At 43.2% G+C, this 22,259-nt stretch overlaps 1 protein-coding gene across 2 annotated transcripts in view; it reads right to left on the reverse strand.

The window, feature by feature from the left end:
* Window positions 1-22,259, reverse strand: part of LOC111861823 (protein singed wings 2) — a 56,806-nt gene that overhangs the window by 7,907 nt on the left and 26,640 nt on the right. For both annotated transcript variants that reach the window (XM_023846718.2, XM_023846717.2), the window contains exons 5-6: window positions 1,734-1,888; window positions 870-1,058 (exon numbers count right to left, since the gene is read on the reverse strand). In XM_023846718.2, coding sequence (XP_023702486.1) covers window positions 870-1,058; window positions 1,734-1,888 — 344 coding nt within the window. The remainder of the gene's footprint in view (window positions 1-869; window positions 1,059-1,733; window positions 1,889-22,259) is intronic.

Raw genomic sequence — 22,259 nt, forward strand, 5'->3', positions numbered from 1 at the left:
CTGGAAACAGCAATAGAGGAAAAACATTTTCTCTGCAGTCCATGCTGAGATGGTATAAGAATGACAGTTAGTGAAAGTGAGTTGGTTGAGATTCGATAATTGGAGCAATGAGTGAGCTGTGAGGCAGTCACCAGCCAGTAAGAACATGAGCAGGGAAGTAGAGGGCATTGTTGGGATCCGTCCCCAGGCAATGGCTGGTGGAGTGCGTAACTCAGTACACCTGATGATGACCTCCTGAGGTCGAAACATGTAGTGTGGCAGTAAATAAAAAACGTGTTGTGTGGTCGGTAGATTAACTTTAACATTCGTCTAGTACACAACAGGATGCAAGGAACAATAAAAGTCAGTGAGACTGCCACAGTTGTCTGTAGTTACAAATATGTAAGTGTCCAACAAATCAAATTACCAATCCAAACCCTGTCTACATTCATTCTAAAATCATGACAATGTTTTTATTTTTAGCTACTTTCCTTATTTCGAAATAAAAATAATAGTAGGCTTATGTCATCTCCATGCAGTCTGAGTGCCTGTGTATCTCTCCCTATCAACTTTCGAAAGCCTGAACCAATCTTTATGAAACTCGGTATGTACATCATGGCATCTGAACCCATCTCAAGGCCATACTTCATAAATCCCTCCCATCAGTCTGGGTGTCTATATGTGTATCCTCTTCTTGTTGGCAGTTTACATTTTACATTCATGATTTTGGTCAAGAAGATATGTTGACAAAATTAACAATATTTATAGTTATGTCTTGCCTGCATGAAGACAGAGGGAGGGCCCCCATGAGGCTCTGGGCCTAGCCATGGGCACCCCTTACACCACAGTTCCCCTCCCCACTATATCCCTACATGACAGAGAGCTTGCACCTGATTTCCCTTCACGAGAAGGGTTGTCGTCACTGAGGGCAGCCGCTCAGGCAGGCTGACAAGGCCCCGATAGCTGCAGTTGATGGTGGTGACAGGCCGCAATGTAACTCCATCTGGGTCTGGAGCCACATAGTCCATGTGACAAGTACAGTTCGCTGGTGGGACTGTCGGACACTCTGCCTGTAATGTCTGTTATGAACAGAAACAAGTCCTCAAGAGTTACATTTTGTAGAATATGATGCCATGTAGCATGGTAGAATTTTACCAGCCTTCGTATGAAATGGTGATAAATTAATTACATTTAATTATGTAACATTGTAACACATGGGAGCACGCGGTAGTGAAGTTGGTTGAGGCACTATCCTGCACACCAGAAGGTCATGGGTTCGATTCCAGATGAGGTCACTGGATTTCTCAATGGACCTAATCCTTCCAGCTGCACTATGGCCCTGGGGTTCACTCAGCCTCTAACAGAAATGAGTACTAGGAATCTTCCTGGGGGGGGGGGTAAAGGGCAGCTGGGGCGTAAGACTGACAACCTCACCACCATATGTGAGCCAATTGTCTAGAAAATGTGGGAACCTCGACATCTCACAACCCTATGGGCCTCCACTACCTGTTACAGGGATAGCTTTACCTTTCTTACCTACAACACACAGAAAAGGACCTCAGGATTACTAAGTTTTTTGACTCTGTCCATCATCCAGTATTCTGAACAACACACTGTTTTGGAAACTGCATCTGTTTCCGTCCCCTGATGAGGGAATGAATGCTGGGTAATATCCAAAAACCCAGCAATCCCAACAGTTACAAAATCTTTATAATCAACTATAAAAAGGCCTGTCCAACTTATCAATTAACTACCTTGAGCATGCCCATAATGGGCAGTACTGGTTTCTTGGGATAAGTCTCATTGTTACATATCATCTTGTCACGATCCACCACACGGCGTGCCATAGACTCATTGCGGCCTTCGTCAACCAGCCACATGAGGTCATTGCTGCAGTCCCATGGATTTCCTGTTAACATTTCAACATAACTTTAACTGACATATCCCAACTGTGATACCAGCTTCGTGCTAAAGACATAGTTACATGTTTTATTGTAGGTCAGGGTATGTTAGGTTACTTAAACTGATACGGGCACTGGAAAATTAGGGTACTGTTGGAAATGAAACTGCTGACCAACTGGCAAAATTGGGATCTGAACATCTGCTTAGAGGACCTGAACCACTGTGTCACATCTCAGTAGGAGATGTCAAGAAAGCTGTCAGGGACTAGGCAAACAGAGACCATAAGAAACACTGGGAATCCTCAACAGGAATCAAACAGGCAAAGGATGTTCTACCAGAAGAACCAAGGAACTGTTAAAATCAAACAGAAACCAGCTATGGTAGGTGGCAGGACAACTTACAGAACACTGTCACCTAAAAGGACACCTTTTAAAAATTGGATTGGTAGTCTTATTTGCAGAAGAAGCCCCTCAGACACACACACACACATTCTATGTGAGTGTGAGGCCACAGTTTAGTTAAGGTTCCGGCACCCGGGACATTACTTTATGGAACCAGATGACTATCATGACGCCCCTGTAAGTAAAATAGTATAATCCTACACTGCATTTGAAGCGTATGATTGCTGAAAAGTTAAAATAAAATAGCATGCACAGTAGATGGTAACACTGCAAAGGCCAGCAGTTAGGCCCATCACCTTTTATGTACTACTGCTACTGCTGCCACTGCTGCTGCTGCTGCTACTACTACTACTACTACTAGGTTATGTTAAGCAAGGTTAGATTAGATCTACATATACATCCTTTAGCACTTTTTCATTCTAAATTACCAAGGGAACTCACAACAGAAGGAAGAGGGTTCATATTCATACAGTTACATTCAGTCTTCTCTCACTTACTGAGACTTGCGTGTCAACTACTGGCGGCTTTACATATCTTGGAGGGGATACCGCATCATCACAACGGATCCATTAAACACGATGAATCCACAATGCAACGTATTTAATTGTATCACCATGACTAGAAATTTTGTATGTATAAGTATTCGTTTTGAAACAGTACTCGTAAGGGTGGAAACTGTCAGATACTGTCTTGTTTTCTGAAATTTTTGGTGTTCGAAAATTTTTCAAACTTCTTTCTACAAAAATATCAATTTGTCAAAATAATAATTGAAATGTGGGCTCATAACATTTACGGTCACATGACTTGTTATATGAATCACTGTTATGCACAACCTCTTGCGCTAACAATACCATTTATAGTACTGCATCAAACAGTTCTATGTCCCGCTGGGCCTATCATTATAGTACCTTTGCTGCATCCAAGTAACTGAAGTTTATGTTGACAAACTTAACTGACGGTATTCAAACCAAGTATAAAATCATGTACATTCGAAGGCAACAAACCGAACCGCGATTTACACACGTCCAGCTTTCCTTTAGAAACAGACTTCCGTAAAACATAAATCGCCTTATAACGAAAACAACCCACTTCGTAAACGACCGCCAACATATCACCAAAGAAACGGTAGCTAACAGACAATGCCATCCACGGATCAGCCACAGCATTCGTGGCCTACATGAACTTAGTTCTTCAATTCGCGCAAGATTGCAGCACCAGTTTGTATAGTGGCACTGTACTTACATGCCCTCCCTACTCGACTTCCCCTTCCCTCCTTCAACATTCCCCTAAAAGTCTCTCAAACTGTGGGTCGCGACCTCCACAAGGGTTTGCGATCTTTTCCACAGGGAAAGCGAAGTTATTAATAATTATTTAAAATAAATTTAATCGACGGACAGTTTTGGCAAGTGAGTAAGATTGAATATAGACGGTTTCGCAAAATGTTATCTGCAGCTAGAGAAACTTTTACAGAATTGTTTTGCGACTGTATTGGAATACAGTACTATAGGTGTAGAGGGGTTGTAAAACTATTTAGGTTCCTGCTACCAACATACAGCCTGATAAGGATCTGCAACAATGTGTAGAACTGCATTTTTCAATCGGAATTGCTGGGTTTTTGGGCTTTGCCCCTCTTCCGGTATTCTAATAACACCAGAGAATACAACGTTTCGGAAACTGGATATGTTTCTGTCTTCAGGTGAGGAGGGAGATACCTACTCGGTTGTGTGAGAAAGTTGTGTTCTCTGGTGTTTTTAGAATACCGGAATATGGACAAAGCTCGAAAACCCAGCAATTCCGAGTGTTAGACACAATCGTCAGAACCTCTGGAATCTGGCTGCACTTTTCATGGCGGTACAGGAATATTGTTATAGCTGTAGGCGTAGGGACACTGACCGACAGAGATGGGGGAGGGAGGTAGAGGAAGCACAAAGTCTGAGAACCTTTGCTCTACCCATTTAACGAAATATATTTAAATCTTCAAGAGAAACATCAGACATTGAACCATGGCTCACTGTTACTGTGGCATTCTGCGTTCTCAGGCTTTTGTGAGCCGATTGTCTGGAAAACGTGGGAGCCTCGACGTCTCAAAACCGTGTGGGCCTCCACAGCCTGTCACAGGGGTAGCTTTACATTTACATTTTACTGGGTGGACTGAACAACAAATGGGGGCTAATCGACATAGGGTGCTTCTCCAACTTCGCGTTTAGGAGGAAGAAAATCATTTTCTCATCACGGAAAAAAAAAATCATCTAGGAGACCTAGGATAATAATGTCATGTGATAGGGTGTGACTATAGACGGGGTTTGGATTGTTGTAATTTCTAACTATATAAATAACTTACAAATATTTATCCCCTGTTCTGACACATGGAACACTTCTGCTGTGCTATTTACCTGGGATATGAGGGTAATAATTAGTGAATTAATTTTTATATATCTGGAAAGGAAACTCAATATAGTGGTTAGATTAATGAATGAATGGATTAATTTAAACATGCTTTCCTTATATTTTGACAATATCTGCTGTGTGCATATCTTAGCTAAGCAATATTTTACTAACAAAATAAATATTGCATATGGAAATACAATTTTATTAGAGTCAAATATGGTAAAGTTCTTGTGTAAAACTAGATAACATTATTTCATGGAAAAAGCATATCGATTCAAACATAGGTAAATTAAATAAAGACTGTTATATAATCAGGAAATCCAAAGAATACTTATGTATTTAAGCCCACAAAATTGTGTATTATCCTTTTTCCACTCTTTAATGTGTTTGTGTTTGTTTTTTGGGGGAGACAGAACTCATAGTATGAGTGATTCTAAATTTGTGAAGAGAGCTATTCGAATAAAGGTGGGAGTTTCAAAAAGAGCTTCATGCAAAAAAAAATTTAGCCTTTTGAAAATATTACCACTGCCTTCCCAATATATGTATTCCCTTGTGATATTTATTGTTAATAACATTGAATTGTTTACAGAAAATTCTGATATTTACGAGATAATATCAAGAATTAGTTCGAATTTAAATTTCCCCTTATCAAATCAAACAGCATTTCAGAAGTGTCCGCAGTGTCTTGTTATTAATGTTTATAATGGTAACCCCAGCAACGACTGCTTGAAGAAACTTTCGTTGCTTGGTTATAGATATCTTGGCTATTGCTAGGTAATCAACAATATGCAAACTGTTGGAGACGTGTTTTCTATTGATAAGTCTAAAGAAATATATCCAGTGCTTCACACTATTTGATATCATCAGAACTGTGAGAACCTTCTTCGTTAAAATTCATTACCAGGTGAGGAATACTATTGTGGTAATGGGCGTGATATACTCTCTAATTAAGTCGTATTTATAAAATATATAAGAAAAGGTCAAAAATTCAGCAATAAATTTTCAAATTTGGGATGAAGAAATATAGGTGTACCACAAGGAGAGATTTTTGGACCGTTGTAATTTCTAACTATATAAATAACTTACAAATATTTATCCCCTGTTCTGACACATGGAACACTTCTGCTGTGCTATTTACCTGGGATATGAGGGTAATAATTAGTGAATTAATTTTTATATATCTGGAAAGGAAACTCAATATAGTGGTTAGATTAATGAATGAATTAATTAATTTAAACATGCTTTCCTTAAAATATGACAATATCTGCAGAGTGCATAACTTAGCTAAACAAAATTTTACTTACAAATTAAATATTACATATAAAAATACAATTTTATTAGAGTCAAATGAGGTAAAATTCTTGGGCATAAAATTCGATAACATAAATTCTTGGAAAAAGCTCATCGTCTTCTTCCCTTATCAAATCTAAATTTATATATTTCAGAAGGGTTCCCAGTCTCCAGGTTATTATTACACTTATTACAGTTTCTTCATTTATATTCATTTTATAATTAGAGTAATTTTTAAATAATGGTATNATGCACTTTTAATATCTTCGTTCAAATTGTATGTGGAACTACATATTAAATTATCAGGCATTCAAAAGCGACTTGTAAATTTTATATTTAGACTATATCTCTTATTCCTAATTCATAATGAACCATACTTGTTTATATCATATACTGTTTTGTTATAATGGACTACTGACTTTATCCGGGGTTCTATGACCTTGTAATGGATTTGTGGTATGTCATTTAATGAAATGAAGTGAAAAAGCAAACTAAGAAAACTTAGCACGTAGTGATTTTGAATTGTGTAAGTCAGTGATGATATTATTCCTAGTTATTTTTAGTTACGACCTGTAGTTGTTCAATAGATCTATTCACAAATCCTAACCGCGTCTATGGTCACTCATACACGTGACATTTTGTTAGTTGCTTTATAAATGTCCTGATTTCAGATAGCTAATACGTAACAACGTGAACGAACCAAGAAATGTCTGGCAACATACCTCTTCCTGGTTTCCCTATGTCGGGTGAGGAGAGGAACATCCATCCTAATTTTCCCGCCGAAACGGAACATTACTACGGCGCCCCTTATGACGAACTGCGAGAGAGCGCAACATTTTCCCGAGACTCGACAAGCAGCGGCTGCTTTGGTTGGGTCCGAAGATGCTTGTGCCTCACAGTAAGCAGATTTCAGAATGTTCATACAGAAATTAAAACGGCAGGTTATCATGTTGACTGAAAAATGTGTTTCTTGCTAATTTTGGAAGTAAGAATTTTATAGAATTCACAAGCAGCCTTTCAGACTAAAATATAAACTGTAGCTGGATGAAATTCTTTGTCCCTTCCAGAATGATTTCGATATGGAAGAGGACTTTTATGTCCTGAGTCACTCAGAAGAGACGGGAGAAGGCACGAAACATTCCCGAGACTCGTCCACCGGCGGCTGCTTCGAGTGGATCAGAAGATGGGTACGCGAGAAGGTAAGCAAATTTCAGACATGTTCATACTGAAAATAAAAAAGCAGATTATCTTGCTGACTGAGCGGCCTCCGTAGTCTAGAGGTAACTTTCCCACCTCATGACTCGTCGTACGTGGGTTCATATACCCGGCGGCGTCGTCGAATTTTTAAGGGAGGAACAATTGAGGGAACAAGTCCTCCGGGAGGGACTTTAAGACGTGTGTCCCGTGTCGTAGCTTCACGGCAAGTAAAAGAACCTCATGTCTCGAAAGCATATCACTGAGCTAAATTCAAGGACGTTTCCAGCCCAACAGTAGTCTCTGAGGCCTCTGATAGATGGGGGAAGCATTATAGACACCGCCAAGCTAGTGGAGGGCGAACTCGCTGGCTCGGCGGGACTGATGGTACGCACCAATATCGGTAGGGTAGAGACACTGGTAGAATATCATGGAGGGAAGCACAATGGACCAATACCGTTCTAAGTGCATGGGGAAACCCACCCTCTCCAATAACTAACTTACTAACTAACTAACTAACTACCTATCTTGCTGACTGAAAAAAATGTGTTTCTGGAAAATTGTCAAATTGGTTGTGTTGTAGAAATTGTCACGTCTATGAGTGACCATAGAAGGAAATCGGTTTTGGTGACTCGTTTATTGACCACTTTAACACACGACCCGTGACTACACTTAATTGTAGCGCCATCGCTAATCTCCAAAATTTACACATCACTAGAATCCACGCTATCTGTATTCCAAACCGTAGTGCCTAAACTAATCGTTTCCAGATAATGGCTTCTAACAGTGGAGATTTTTCAGCTTCCATGCTCACGTCATTCCCGACTGGCCACTGTCTCACAACTGAACTTAGCTGGCTGTTAAACTGTTGCTGGCCCTCAACAGCACAATGAAACTTGGTTTCGAGTCCCATGGGGCTCATGACCATGATTTATGAGAGAAAATTCAAAGTCAAAGTTAAATTAACGCCGGCGGCTTACCGCCGATCAGGACCACAATTCCTTTAACTGAAGTCCTTCTGTCAGAGTCCTTATGTAACATCCCGCTTCTGACAATCAAGAAAACTTGCTTTTTTGTTGTTGCGTGCGTGTATAATTAGGCCGATACCAAGCAAATGCTGCTGTTTTAGAGTCATCGTTTGTGACCAGTCAATACGCCACAATATTATATGAAATTCATGAAATTATTAGAAACAAAAGAAAAATAAATTATTACATCTAATACGAATTTGATAAGATAACAGATTTGTAGCACACCTTGAAGTCATCATACACGTGTAAGGCTTGAACGCGAGAGACCTTCCCGATTACCGCGATATACTGCATATCGCATGGCAATATTAGCATTCATAATTACTGTGTGAGGTTGTAGGGTTTATTTATCTGAGCATAATGACTAATGGCGTATTCTTATGTACTCGTGAATGGAACACCGCTGCATCTCGGCACGGGGACACACACACACACACAAAATACGTACTGTCACATGTTCCTGATTGGTGTGAATAAAAAGAATGGATTCTGGATAAGATAAATAGAATTATTGGACACTCACAAGAAGTAACTACAAATAATTATAACTCTTTCTTTTTCCTTGGCACTGTAGCCCCACTACATGGACTTCTCCGTTCACTTCGGGTTTTCTAGATCTTACACATTCGGTAGGACTCCTTGGGCGGGTGATCAGCTCGTCGCAAGGCCTCTACCTGTACACAAACACAGAGAAACGCACACACACAAACTAAACATACATGCCCTGAGTGGAATTCGAACCCACGATCCCGGTTTGCAATTGAGCGAAGACAGTACATGCCTTAGACCGCTCGGCTACCGTGACCGGCAATTATAACACTATAGATCACTGGAAATACAGCACATAAAATAAAGTATTCAACGTCTGCACAGTCGTCGTTGCTTGGTAACGAAACTTATCTTCAACTATAGAATTGCCATCTGAATTTTCTTATGAATGACTTCCTGAATTCCTTGAACGAAATCTGTCCCATGAATTCACTGACTTTTATAAATACTACGCGGTTATCCTAAAAGTCACCATGTTCAAGGGCTTAGTCACTGTTTTTCATGAATCCGTTGTGTCGGAGTCTTGTGTTAATTCGTGGAAACGCTTTGATCCCCCCAAGATGGTTCGTTGACGCGGAATTTGTCTTAACCATTAGTTGTCGAGAAATGGGTTATATTCGTTTCATCTTATCATTCAGATGTTTAGGCAGTGTTCAACAAGCCCTTTCCTAACATATGTTCATATTCTTCATAATACGTTGCGTGTGTGAAGCAGTTTGCTGTGTTTAGTTATTCAAACCGAAGAAAACTCACAATGAATATTAATTCTCTGATCACAGATGAGAACAAACCGCGACGGCCACAGCACACCCAACGTCGAGGGTGATATCTCAGCGACTGGACACGGTGAAAGCGCAGCAATCGGCGAGTGTGACACAGCAGCGAACGCCGAAGGCGACAGCCCACTGACCGCCGAGAACGAGAGTCCAGAGACAGCCGACGACGACAGTCCAGAAACAGTCGCCGGAGAGGGACCATCCAATGGCGAGGGTGACGGCCCAGGGATAGCCGAGGACTACAGCCCAGGGAAGGACAGCGAAAGCCCACTGACCAGCGATGGCGAGGGCGAAAGCACACCCAACGTCGAGGTTGATAGCTCAGCGACTGACCACGGCGAAAGCGCAGCAAGCGGCGAGTGGGACAGAGCAGCGACCGACGACGGAGGGAACATGGCCAAGGGCGAGGGTGAGAGCCCAGCGAACGCCGACGGCGACAGCCCAGTGACCCCCGACAATGACAGTGCAGCGACAGCCGTCGACGACAACCCAGAGACATTCGCCGGAGAAGGACCATCCAATGGCGAGGGTGACGGCCCAGCGATAGCCGAGGACCACAGCCCAGGCAAAAACGACAGCGAAAGCCCACTGACCAGCGATGGCGAGGGCGACAGCACAGTCAACGACGGGTGTGACAACCCAGGGACAGCCGACGGCGAGGGTACATCCAAAGGCGACGGCCACAACACACCTAATGGCAGCGAGGGACCACGGCTACAGCATAGACGCTCGCGAAGTAGACATCGCAGAGAAAATTTACCGGGAAATCGCAGACGACGGACTTAGCACAGACACCGGCGAAGGGGACTGAGTCAGAGTCTGGTGCTATCCTAGAAATTGCTCCGACTGAGGCAAACCACGAAAAATTTCTGTCAGGTTAGCCGAAGTTTCGGACTATATTCGAACCGACCACTTCCAATCTTCAGGTCTGAATCGTCAACACTTGACGTAACGTGGCCTCACAATAAAGGGTGACTATCTCCTTAAACAGTATTAACAGGTTGGTTTTCCTAATGAAGACAGTGTGTTTTTTATGTTGTAAGAACAGAATTTTTATGTACGTTTGCATTAGTTTCATGTTTGAAAAAGTACACAATACGTATTGCACGTATACTGATACGTATCAGTGTGACAGTATCCTGCTCTGTATTTGTATCGGAAAGTCGACCATAAGACAAGAGACATAAGACAAGACAAGGTTGAATACAAACAGGATACAATGCGAAACTTTTACATTTATCTGACTCAGCCTGATACAGTCAGTACTTTGCAGATGCAGCACAGTGTTTTCCTGCAGGACACGCAGGTGGGCCAACTGAGCCGGACGTCTGCTCCCCTCACTCTATTGGTGCTGCAGATTAAGAATAATGGAATTATTTTTATTATTCTCATCATCGTAATTATTTGTGAGCACTGCCGTTGCCCTCATTGCCACAGATTTCCTTACAAAGTAAACCGGATTCGACATTCCTTCCCCAGTGATTTTCTCTTTGTTAAGCAACCATAAATATGCCCACATTTCACATGTTCACTGCTGTTTATTTCCCTGGCAACAATTTAATGCATAAAGCCATTACTGGGAGTAGCCACTTAGCTCGTCATATTACAAAACTGGTCGAAGCGAATATACTGTTGTGACATGTCTGCTGAAAGCCAGAATTGTGAAGCCGACAGAGATAGCCGTTGTTAGGAAATGACTCTGCAAACACGCCCGTTGCTACGCAATGTCACAGCAACGGTCAGATGATCGCCGCAACAGACACGCAAGCAAAAAAAGAGGAGCTGTGGGAATAGGTGTTTTCTGTGCGGCCCGTGCAGAGACTATATAGGGAGGAGCGATCTTCCGAAGATGCTGCATGAGGGCTATGGCTATGGTCCCGTTGCAAATAGAAGTCTGGTCGTGAGTCTCGAGGTGACTGGCGCCAAGATGAACTGATTGGCAGTAAACTGCTAGTTTTAAAGTAAATCTGTCTTTGACTTGGAACCGATGACGCCATTAGCTTGAATTAAGGGGTGTTGGGTTCGAGTTTCGGCAAGTGGATCCATTATCCTGACTACGTTTCCGTAAATTTCTTCAGTCTGTCCAGGCAATACTTTATTAATACCTTAAAATATGCCACTACCGCTTCCTTCCACATCTTTCCAAATCACTGTTCACTCTCACCCAGTCTCTGCTACTATATAATCTCAGTTGTGGGCAGCGTCATTAAACAAACCGCAGGTGAATATAAATATTAAAACCTTGGTACTTGAAAACGCTCCAACTCGTAAACTCTGCTCTGTTGTTTGGAACCAGTAACAAACATTGACATGCGTAGTAGCCCGAACAAGGCGGGCAAAGGTGAAGCAGGTCATACCGCTGCCTGGCTTTGTGCGGATCACATAGCCCGGTAGCGGAGACGGGTACCAACACAACGGAGCTGCTTCCCCATGCATTCTACTTTCATGCCCGACCATATGCCAAAGTTCTTGCACGTCATCTACTTACGTATTATCAGGTGACCCGAATAAGTGTAAAATACACTGCCACGTCGTTTTAACATGTCTGAAATCATTGTCTTCAACTTCTAAGGTTGGCAGCGGTGATGTGACAGGCAGTATGGCGGTAATATTTTAACAGCAGTCAGGGGTACCAACCGGGCGATACGGCGATGGTCATTTCAGCCTTGTGTCTCTGACGCCTGTCTTTGAGGGGTCATCTGAACGTCCCACTTTTTTATGTAAACACTTTAACAGTTATTTTCCGTGTTCTAAAAATAACAAGACATTTTCGTATAACGAACTATTTGCATGGGGGTTATCAGGAAGTCTGAAAGACTGTTTATCATTCGGCAGGGAGTCAAAAGGGGGTCGTTACTACTGTGTGTTTCTCACACCAAGGCACCAGCAAGATCGGTGATCATGTGACCGTCATGAATGAAGTGACGTAGAAACATCTCCTGATTTGAAAATGCATTAAGAGTTAGCGAAGTGAGTAAGACGTGAGGTCCTCAAGGCGGTCGCCATGAACATCTCCGTCTTGTGAAACACGCATAACGTCATGTAGTTCGTTGAAAGTCAAACGATCTTTCGGAGGAACATATTATAGCGTGTAGAGCCGTTTTTAGGCAACGGCTTGATAAACACGTTCCAGCGAAAATGGATACGCATCAATAGAGGTACTGTTAGAAACGGGGATCGTATCGCCTCCATCTTCAGGGTATAAATGTCCGCGAGCGAGAAACCAGCGTGAGCACGTGGCTGCCGACACCTGCTCACGCTGGTTTCTCGCTCGGGGATTTTTTACCCTGAATATGGAGGCGATACGTTCCTCTGAAACGTCGGTTCACACAAGATCTACACGGCGCCACATCCCAGGAGACGGCATTCTTCAATATTCTACAGATTTTATGAAACTTACACATGAAGTAGAAGGAATCGTTCCGCTGCCATCTTCACGGTTTCCATTTAGTAACACTCGTTTCTAATAGCAGTGTATTAATTACGGGGGCCTTAAGTTCTACATGACAGTGGCCGAGGGCGATCTCAGACGCTGTGGGCTTCTCCGCTATGGCTAAAGGTAAAATGTGAAGCTTTCCCTGTAACAGGCCGTGGAGGCCCATAGGCCTGTGAGACGTCGAGGCTCTCACATTTTCTCTAGACAATCTGCTCACAGATGGCGGTGAGGTTGTCAGTCTTGTATTGTATTGTATTTTATTGGAGAGGGCGGGTATCCCCATGCACTTAGACCAAATGTTGGTCCATTGTGCGTCCCCCTATGATATTCCCTACCGGTACTGGTGTGTGCCATCAGTCCCGACTCAGCCAGCGAGTTCGGCCTCTACTGGCTCAGCGGTATCTCGATGCTTCCACCATCTACCAGAGGCGTTAGAGACTACTGTTGGGCGGGAAATGTCCTGAATTTGGCTCAGTGGTCCCCTTGTGACATGAGGTTATTTTACTTGCCGTAAAGCTACGACACGGGACCCACGGCTTAAAGTCCCTCCCGGAGGACTTGTTCCCTGAACTTTTCCGCCCTTAAAAATTCCACGACCTCCGCCGGGTTTGAATCCGCGTACCTTTTCGAGTCACGAGGTGGGAAGACTACGGAGGCTGCTGGTTGTCAGTCTTACGCGCCGGCCGCCCTTTAACCTCAGGAATATTCATGGTACTCATTTCTGTTAGAGGCTGAGTCGACCCTAGGGCCACGGTACAGCTGGAAGGATCAGGTCAATTGAAAAATCCAATGACCTCTCCACAAACAAAACTGTACGTGTGTGTACATGACTCCCTATTCGAAAGTTGAAGGTTCACGAGCGATAAACATGACACAGACGTAGTGCATTACGCTTCGAATAAGACATCTAAACAGTTTCAAATTAAATGAAAACATTCTGGTATTTACCACAGATCAATGTCTGCCTACTAAACTATGAATGGAGTATGTAACGTGTGGATCTGTAACGTAAAGCAGTTTTCCGCAGTGTTCACTGCGATGTATTGTTTACAGACTGGAACCACAGACGAGGGGAATATTTCCGAGATCAGAGCGCCACTGAAATCCACTCTTTCACGTGAAATCAGTGGCGAATTGAGGACACAAGTTCGTAGTCCTTGTGTACGTCCTCTTAACGATATGCAGGCCTGATTACAAAGGACAATGAAGACTGAAAGAATGAGGACATCAACAAACGACAATCGGACAGCCATTGCTGAAGCAGGAAGGGATGCACCACAGCACTTTGCAATTAAACCCATATTCTCTTGCTGCAAGGAGAGCACGCGGTAGCGTAGTTGGTTGAGGCACTATGTTACAAGCCGGAAAGTTGTGGAATCGAGTCTTGATGAGGTCGATTTTTTTTTCAGTTAACTTAATCCTTCCATAGCATTATGGACCTGGGGTCGACTCAGCCTCTAAGAGAAATGAGTACCGTGAATCTTCCTGGTGATAAAGGGCGGACGGCGCGTAAGGCTGACAACCTCACCGCAATCTGTGAGCAGATTTTCTAAGAAATGTGGGAGCCTCGACGTTTCACACCGCTATGGGCCTCCACGGTATGTTACTGAGATAGCTTTACATTTTACCTCCTGTTGCAAGAGCTTCACGGAGTTTCTAGGCAACAGCTCCATGAATGTGTCCGTCCTGAGTTCACTATCTTCTTCTTCCTCTCCTCCTCCTCATCGCTTCACGACCCCAGGCAATACAACAGCCTGCTCTAACTGCCGTGTTCATGTATTTCATTTCTGAAGGAGTTGAAATCGATGACATTAGGAGTGAGTCGCATTAATCGTCTTCAAAGAGAGAGAATTTAAAAAATAATTTATTTTTACAGTAACTGTTCTGTAATCTAAAAATTCCTCGACGGATTAACCTCTTTAACCCTTTGGAGTCAGAGTTACTTTACGACTGGCGGCTTACAGCCAATCAGTTCGTCTTGGTGACAAGCCCCTTGAGACTCACGTCCAGTAATTTTATTTTCCAACTGAAAACTTACGGTTGCAGTCCATATGTAACATCCTCTCTGATAAGGGGATGGGTCTCTCGTTTACAATTGCTGCTGGTCCTCGTCAGCGCAGTCATTCTCAGGCCCGCGTCCCGTTGGACTCATGACATTTTACTGTCTCAGATCCAGTTTCCGAAACGTCGTGTTCTTTTGTGTTCTTCAGAATACCGGACGATGGACACGGTCTCCCCACCAACCCCCCCCCCACACACACACACAAAAGGAACAGCAATTTCGAGTGCCACACGATCGCCGGAAACCTTTGCAACTGAAAAAAGTATTCGTTATTCAGTTTGATGGAGACCTGTGTTGAGAGAGTAGAATTCTCTCTTCATATTCAAACCCCGGTCCCGGGACTATCCTGGCTGAGAATTGTCGTGATTTTCCCCAGGCAAACTCCAGGATAGTACCGCAATTCAGGACGGAGGATGTACATTTATACAGGAAAATATAAATCCTGTGTATGTAAAGTTTAATCGGAAAACCCGGAAGGGAAAATAATACTTGCGAGACCTAGACATAGGATAATATTAAAAATGATCTCACAGAAATAGAGTTTGAGTGTATGGATTGGATACACCTGGCTTAGGATAGGGGCCAGTGGCAGGCTGTTGTAAAAACGGCAATGAAATTTAAGTAAAGTGTGAGGAAGTGGATAGGATTATGCTGGCTCAGAACTCTTGTAAACATGACAAAAATTTTAGGTTCCATAGCAGGTAAGTAACTTCAACGATTGAGCAACTGTCAGCTTCTGAAGAATGAGAAAGTTAGAGCCGAAAATTTTATTCGCATTTGATATATAGAAACAATATCATATCTGTGTTACTGCTTGGCGTCTCATTTACTGTTGATCTGTGCACGAGTGAAATCAATGTCTGGCGCATTCCGTGCTGTATTTACAGAACAGAGCACGTGTTGTTAGGATTCCTGATTCGCAAAGCGTGAAATCCGCTCCTATCTTTTGCTTATCTGCGAGCCATGTCGCAGAACAGTTTTGTACTCCGCATCAAGGGCGTCCAAAATTCATGATAAGAGCCCAGTGCAACCCACCGCTGTATAGAACAGAAAGCTGGCGAGTTTCTCGTATCAGACAAGTCCATTCTTAGGCGATTTCGAAAATATGGTCGGGAGTCTCGTGGGATCAGGAACAAAGAATGACCATGCTGACGAGGACCCAACAGCAATATACCTGAGCCGAACGAAGCGCTAGAACCCCAGAAGGTCGCCTATTTAAATACACAATCGTTCGTCCGTCTGTACGTTTGAAAGAGCTCGAGAATCTCATAAAACTTGATATTAGGGAGTTATGCTACTTTTCTTCTATTTGAATATTGCACTAAAATTCAGGTTGAAATTGGAGATAAGTTATGGACATTCCAAATGAGGGCTTCACAAGGGTTTTCTTTCTATGGGGTTGGGGAGCCTGACCTATGTTTAACCTTATCTTATGAGCTGTTCTTCAGTTGTGGATCTGTGTACAGAAATATAAAGAGGGCGTTGTTTTCAAATAATTGTAATTTTTGGTGTCAGTATTTGGAAAATTTTTTCTTCTTCAATTTTTTTCCCACGCGCACGTGAGGGATGGAGGAACACATAACCTACCCTTTTCCATGATGAAGGCCTCACGCAATTTGACGCGCACTCCTTGCGTAACCGGTGCGAAAAATGTTTCAAACGAAAGCTGTAAGAGAATGAAAGAAACATCTTCTTTTGTATAGTATATTTTTCTGAAAGTCTTGTGGTGTTCGGAGAAATTAAACAAAAGCAGACGAACGCAACATAGCTGTTAAGCAGGGCGTACATTTCCGAACGCTCCCGAACGTCATTATTGTAGAAAGTTAGCAGTCTTCGCCAGCGGGATTTTGCTTTTCCCAATTAGCACTGAAAGGCACTCTCTGGAAATACAAAATATACAGCCTTCAGAGCAGAGGGGTTTCATTCTGAAGAATGCAGATTGGTAGGACTGCATGGGAGTGGCGGACTTTTGTATTTGCGGTGTTGAACCTTCGGGTTCTGCTACCAAAGTTAGTTAGTTAATTAGTAAGACGAATCTTAAGGAAATTGGCTGTGAGGATGGGAGGTGGATGGAACTGGCTCAGGATCGTGTCCAGTGGCGGGCTTTGGTATTAGCGGCGTTGAACCTTCGGGTTCTGCTACCAGAGTCAGTTAATTAGTAAGATGGATCTTAGGGAAGTGGGCTGTGAGGATGGGAGTGGATGGAACTGGCTCAGGATCGTGTCCAGTGACGGGCTTTGGTATTAGCGGTGTTGAACCTTCGGGTTCTGCTACCAGAGTTAGTTAATTAGTAAGATGGATCTCAGGAAAACAGGTTGTGAGGATGGGAGGTGGATGGAACTGGCTCAGGATCGTGTCCAGTGGCGGGCTTTGGTGTTAGCGGCGTTGAACCTTCGGGTTCTGCTACCAGAGTCAGTTAATTAGTAAGACGGGTCTTAGGGAAGTAGGCTGTGAGGATGGGAGTGGATGGAACTGGCTCAGGATCGTGTCCAGTTGCGGGCTTTGGTATTAGCGGCGTTGAACCTTCGGGTTCTGCTACCAGAGTCAGTTAATTAGTAAGATGGATCTTAGGGAAGTGGGCTGTGAGGATGGGAGTGGATGGAACTGGCTCAGGATCGTGTCCAGTTGCGGGCTTTGGTATTAGCGGTGTTGAACCTTCGGGTTCTGCTACCAGAGTTAGTTAATTAGTAAGATGGATCTCAGGAAAACAGGTTTTGAGGATGGGAGGTGGATGGAACTGGCTCAGGATCGTGTCCAGTGGAGGGCTTTGCTTGTACCGTTAGCAGACTGCTGTCCGCTCATTAGAAGTTCCACACTGTCCACATACACGACAGCCATTGGCTGGCGGCTTCGTAATGACTTCAGCGGTCTGTTTACAAACATACATAGGCCCTTACGGCATCGGTCCCACTCGTTAATTGCGGCAGAATATTTGTGTCCTTATGACGTCACAGCAGAAGCGTTAATTGTCAAGAGCGCATTCTGGTGACAGGAAACGAAGTCACATTTCGCTTGGTTATGGGCAAATTGATTACACAGATATGTGTTGGTGTATGATCTAATCCACAAAAATATACATGAAACGGTTGTGATCTACCAATTCAAACATTACACAATTCACTTGATTGCTGTGCAGAATATTAACTGATGAATTTGAATCCGACCTTGATAAACAGAGTATGCTTGCATGCGGCCAGACTCCGTTTTATAGTCCACAAGCAGTCAGTACCACAATATATGAAAAGGTAAATCTATCCCTGTAACAGGCCGTGGAGGCCCAAAGGGTTGTGAGACGTCGAAGCTCCCGCATCTTCTAGACACTCCGCTCACAGATGGCGGTGAGGTCAGCCTTATGGGCCGGCCGCTCTTTACCCGCAGGAAGATTCCTGGTACACTCATTTCTGTTAGAGACTGAACTAAATGCTTGAAGCAGAAAGTTTGCTCATGTAGGTTTACGGTTCTCTTAGAGGTGGATTTGAAGAGTTCTGTCTCCTGGAATATAACGCCGTGTTGTCCGTTGGAAGGTAACCGACGCTACGGACAAACATGTGCCACCTCCATCTTCAGGGTGAAAGCATAAGCCTAACGAGAAACCAGCATGAAACAGGTAGCAAACAGAGCCCACTGACAAGCACTGGGAACGAGGCTTCGAATTGCACCTCAATACTTATACAGCATTTGAACAGCCGTTGCTACTGTACATATTCGTAAGAGCACAGAGTGAATTTCACAATATACTTGAGCGTTCTCTATTAGGTCCGCGGTAGCAAACACAAATGGGAATTGTTATATTTATACATAACAGAGAGAGAGAGAGAGTAAAATATAGTCATGAGTCCCGCTGGACTCGGAACCAAGAAACTGCTGTGCTGGCGAGAGCTAGTAGCAATTTACCCGACCGACCGACCGATATACATAACTTGTGCAGTTCAGTGCAACACCGCAGATATTCCGCTTGTATTATTATCCGTACCGTTGAAACTTCAGTGGGCATAGCCTAGTCAGTTTCAGAACTCAGTGAAGCTTTCCGCTTTCCGCAGTTTTCCTCGGCACACCTGAGGAAAACCAGGACAGTAGGTTTTGGGTTGAGGTATGAACCCTGAAACTCCCTATATGAAGTAGGAGTGAAGCCGATACTTTCGGCAATATGGTATATACAGCGGTGTATGTTCCACACAACCTTGAAAGCCCAGTGGTTACTATATGTACCACTTGCTTTAACACACTAAAACTCTGCACTCTGCCCACACAGTGTACTTATTTGTTCCGTATGGTTCTCACAATAAACAGCGACTATTTCCCCAAACAGCATTAACCGGTTGGGATTTGTAGCGGAGACGTAATGTGTTTCCTGTGAGGTACGGGCTGGATTTTTATATTATGTCGAAGAAATTTAGCCTTTAAAGAGTTAACCTAGTCATACATGAAAGACTTGTGCTACCTATTTGCATATTTAGACTCAAGTGTTAACACCGGTAAATCACAGTGTGTCTGTCGATACGTCAGTTGGCAGTCCCATATTTACACAATTTCGTAACGGACTATTCATCTGAAGAATGGGTGGGTCTACTGTCCCCCTAACATCGGGTGAAGGCTGCACGCGATCTGGGGCACAGTGGGTCAAGCTCGCGGAACCCACAAGGTTCAAAAATTGTCGTCCATCTCTGTCCCTCTCTTGAAGAAAAAGTTTCATGACTTGAGTTCTGGAAATCGTTGTTCATTGTTCGATAAACTTCGCGTGAGTTCGGCTCTATTCTTCACATTGTTAATATACAAGTTGGGAAACGCATCTGTAGCCTAACAACTCACGTCCAACGATCTCGAAAGTCGCAAGGAGAAGTATACCGGGCATGAAATGTAATATTTCATATTTCTGTGAGTAACACATATTTCGCTCTGATAAATATTAAGCGAGCTCAAGCTCAAGTTGCTCCAGAAATTCGAAACTGTTATCTTTCATCGATTTTTACCGAAATTGGAATGTATCGATACATTTTAGTAACACTTCCAAATATCAAATTTCACGAAAATTTGTTCAGCGTTTAACGAAATCTTTGCTGCATAAAGATGGGCACATTTCAATAGGCGCTCTTTAGGTTTGCGAAGCGGCAAAACTAAATAAATAAATAATATCATAATTGCAATTTCTATTTAATATAGGGCAAATTTAATCAGATCTACGAAAATTAATATCAAATTTTAATCAGTATGTTGGATTGGGTTTTCTCACGGTACTAACTACGAACATTGCTCTTCTGAACTATATCAGCATTTGAGGAAAGCAGTCTTCTGGGATTTGGCACCGTGTATATGTGGTGTTAACGCCACATATACACGGTGCCAAATCCAAGAAGACTGCTTTCTTCATAGTCACCGCCGTGAAAGCCTCAAATCTTACATATAAGAAGTCAGTTACGAGACAGTCTGTCGTTTCGGAAGAACCTAACACCTCCATTTTCAAGCAGAGCTCTGCTTGCCTTCTATTTTTGCTGCTTTATTGTTTGGCTTATCCTTCGACCGTGGAGATGGAGTCGATATTTTACTCCGAAACGTCAATCTGTCTCCGGTTCACACGGTATTACAGCCCAGAGACTGTATTCTGCTATGCAGTATATCTGAAATGTGATCAACTTCTTAACATTATGACTGAATTGGAAGTAATTTTTATCAGCAAGAAATGAATATTAGTATCAACATAGCACGCAAAATCGTTAATTACGTTAGGAAAACACGTTTATCCCAAGCCCAAGTACATCCTTATATTCACTTGTACTGATACAACTTACAGTTGTATCCCCTTAAACTTCCTAACCTGAATTCCAACCCACCCACCCTTATGGAGCTAATGCGTTATGCTTCCCGGTTCGGTGGGGGTTGAAGGAAGGGTCAGAGAGAAGTGCTCCCCCACAGAGCCCTTCTGCACGCACAACCCTTCACTTCCACCCGCGGTGCCATTAAATCACACATCCTCAGGCAGTGAAGAACTCAATCCCGCCAACGCAAATTTACGTCTTTCTGAACCTCTCTGGAGGGCATGAGGAAAACCACATATAACCTCACTTAGGACAGATGGTCTCCAGGCCAAAATTTGAATCTCGCAACCTACGAACACGATGCAATTGCCCCATCCGCTCCATTCATTTCAAATAACGTCAAAGTTTTCAGTTCCTTGTTAATTTGATATTCCCTGTGGTGTTAGCAGCAATTCTGAAGACGGCTGACCTGTGGACAACTGTTAATTAACCTCTCTGTGACGTTTGTGATAAATATTTATTCACTTCTGGCAAGACAGCATTTGTTAGTCCAACTTGTTTGGTATATCCATTTGCACACAAGTGTCGGTACAGATGTTTCCGTAACTAAAACACTCAAGACAAGTCTTGACTGTGTATAGCGATGCTGTGCTTCAGGGAAAGCGATCAATGTATGGGGCGTCTTCCACAGTCTTGAGTATGGAAGGTGGAACAGTTTCCATTATCAGGTTAGCAGAGGTAGTTTCCCAGTTTGGTCTGTTATAATAGAAGGGGTTAGACTCAACCTATGGAGAAGCGCTGTGACTGGGAGAACGCAAAATAACCAACGGACAAGATCCAAAATAGAAATATGTATTAATTGCAACATTCAGAATCCTTTAGATCTACAACCGGTTATAACCGGTTTGGGCTTCTCTCTTTAGAAAACCCCGTGATCAAGACCGGAAATTTCTTGCGAATCGAACTGAGTAGGCGACTTCTTCCCTTATACCCGATGATGGAAACACATTCAGTTTCCGAAACGTTTTGTTTGACTAAACTCTAGGCAACGTATATTGCCCAAACTAATGGCCAAGTCCAGTAAAATGTTTCCTTTTACTACTGCGTAATTCTCTTCTCTATAAACGAACAAGTTCTCTCGAGCGCTAACAGGATTCGAACCACTGATCCTTTGCTTGTCCAGCTCTTAGACTAATCTCTACACCGACTGAGCCATACCGGCTCTCTTTATATTGTCACGTGTAGGGGTGACTATTAGGCGGGGTAGGGATTGGTGTGTGGATTTATTGGCCACTTATACACACAACTCGGGGCTACAAGTAATTACAGCGCTACCGCTGATCTCCGCAGTTTACATTTCATTACAGCACCCGCTAGGACTTTTCCAGCCTGCTGTGGCTTAACCAGCCGTTCCCTGGCAACGGCTTCTAACAGTGGAGATTCCTCAGCTTCCCGCGATCACATCGTTCCTTCGCCAACTCTCGTAGATAACTGCATG

This window comes from Cryptotermes secundus, unplaced genomic scaffold (assembly GCF_002891405.2).
Source record: "Cryptotermes secundus unplaced genomic scaffold, Csec_1.0 scaffold620, whole genome shotgun sequence".
Taxonomy (NCBI): Eukaryota; Metazoa; Arthropoda; class Insecta; order Blattodea; family Kalotermitidae; genus Cryptotermes; species Cryptotermes secundus.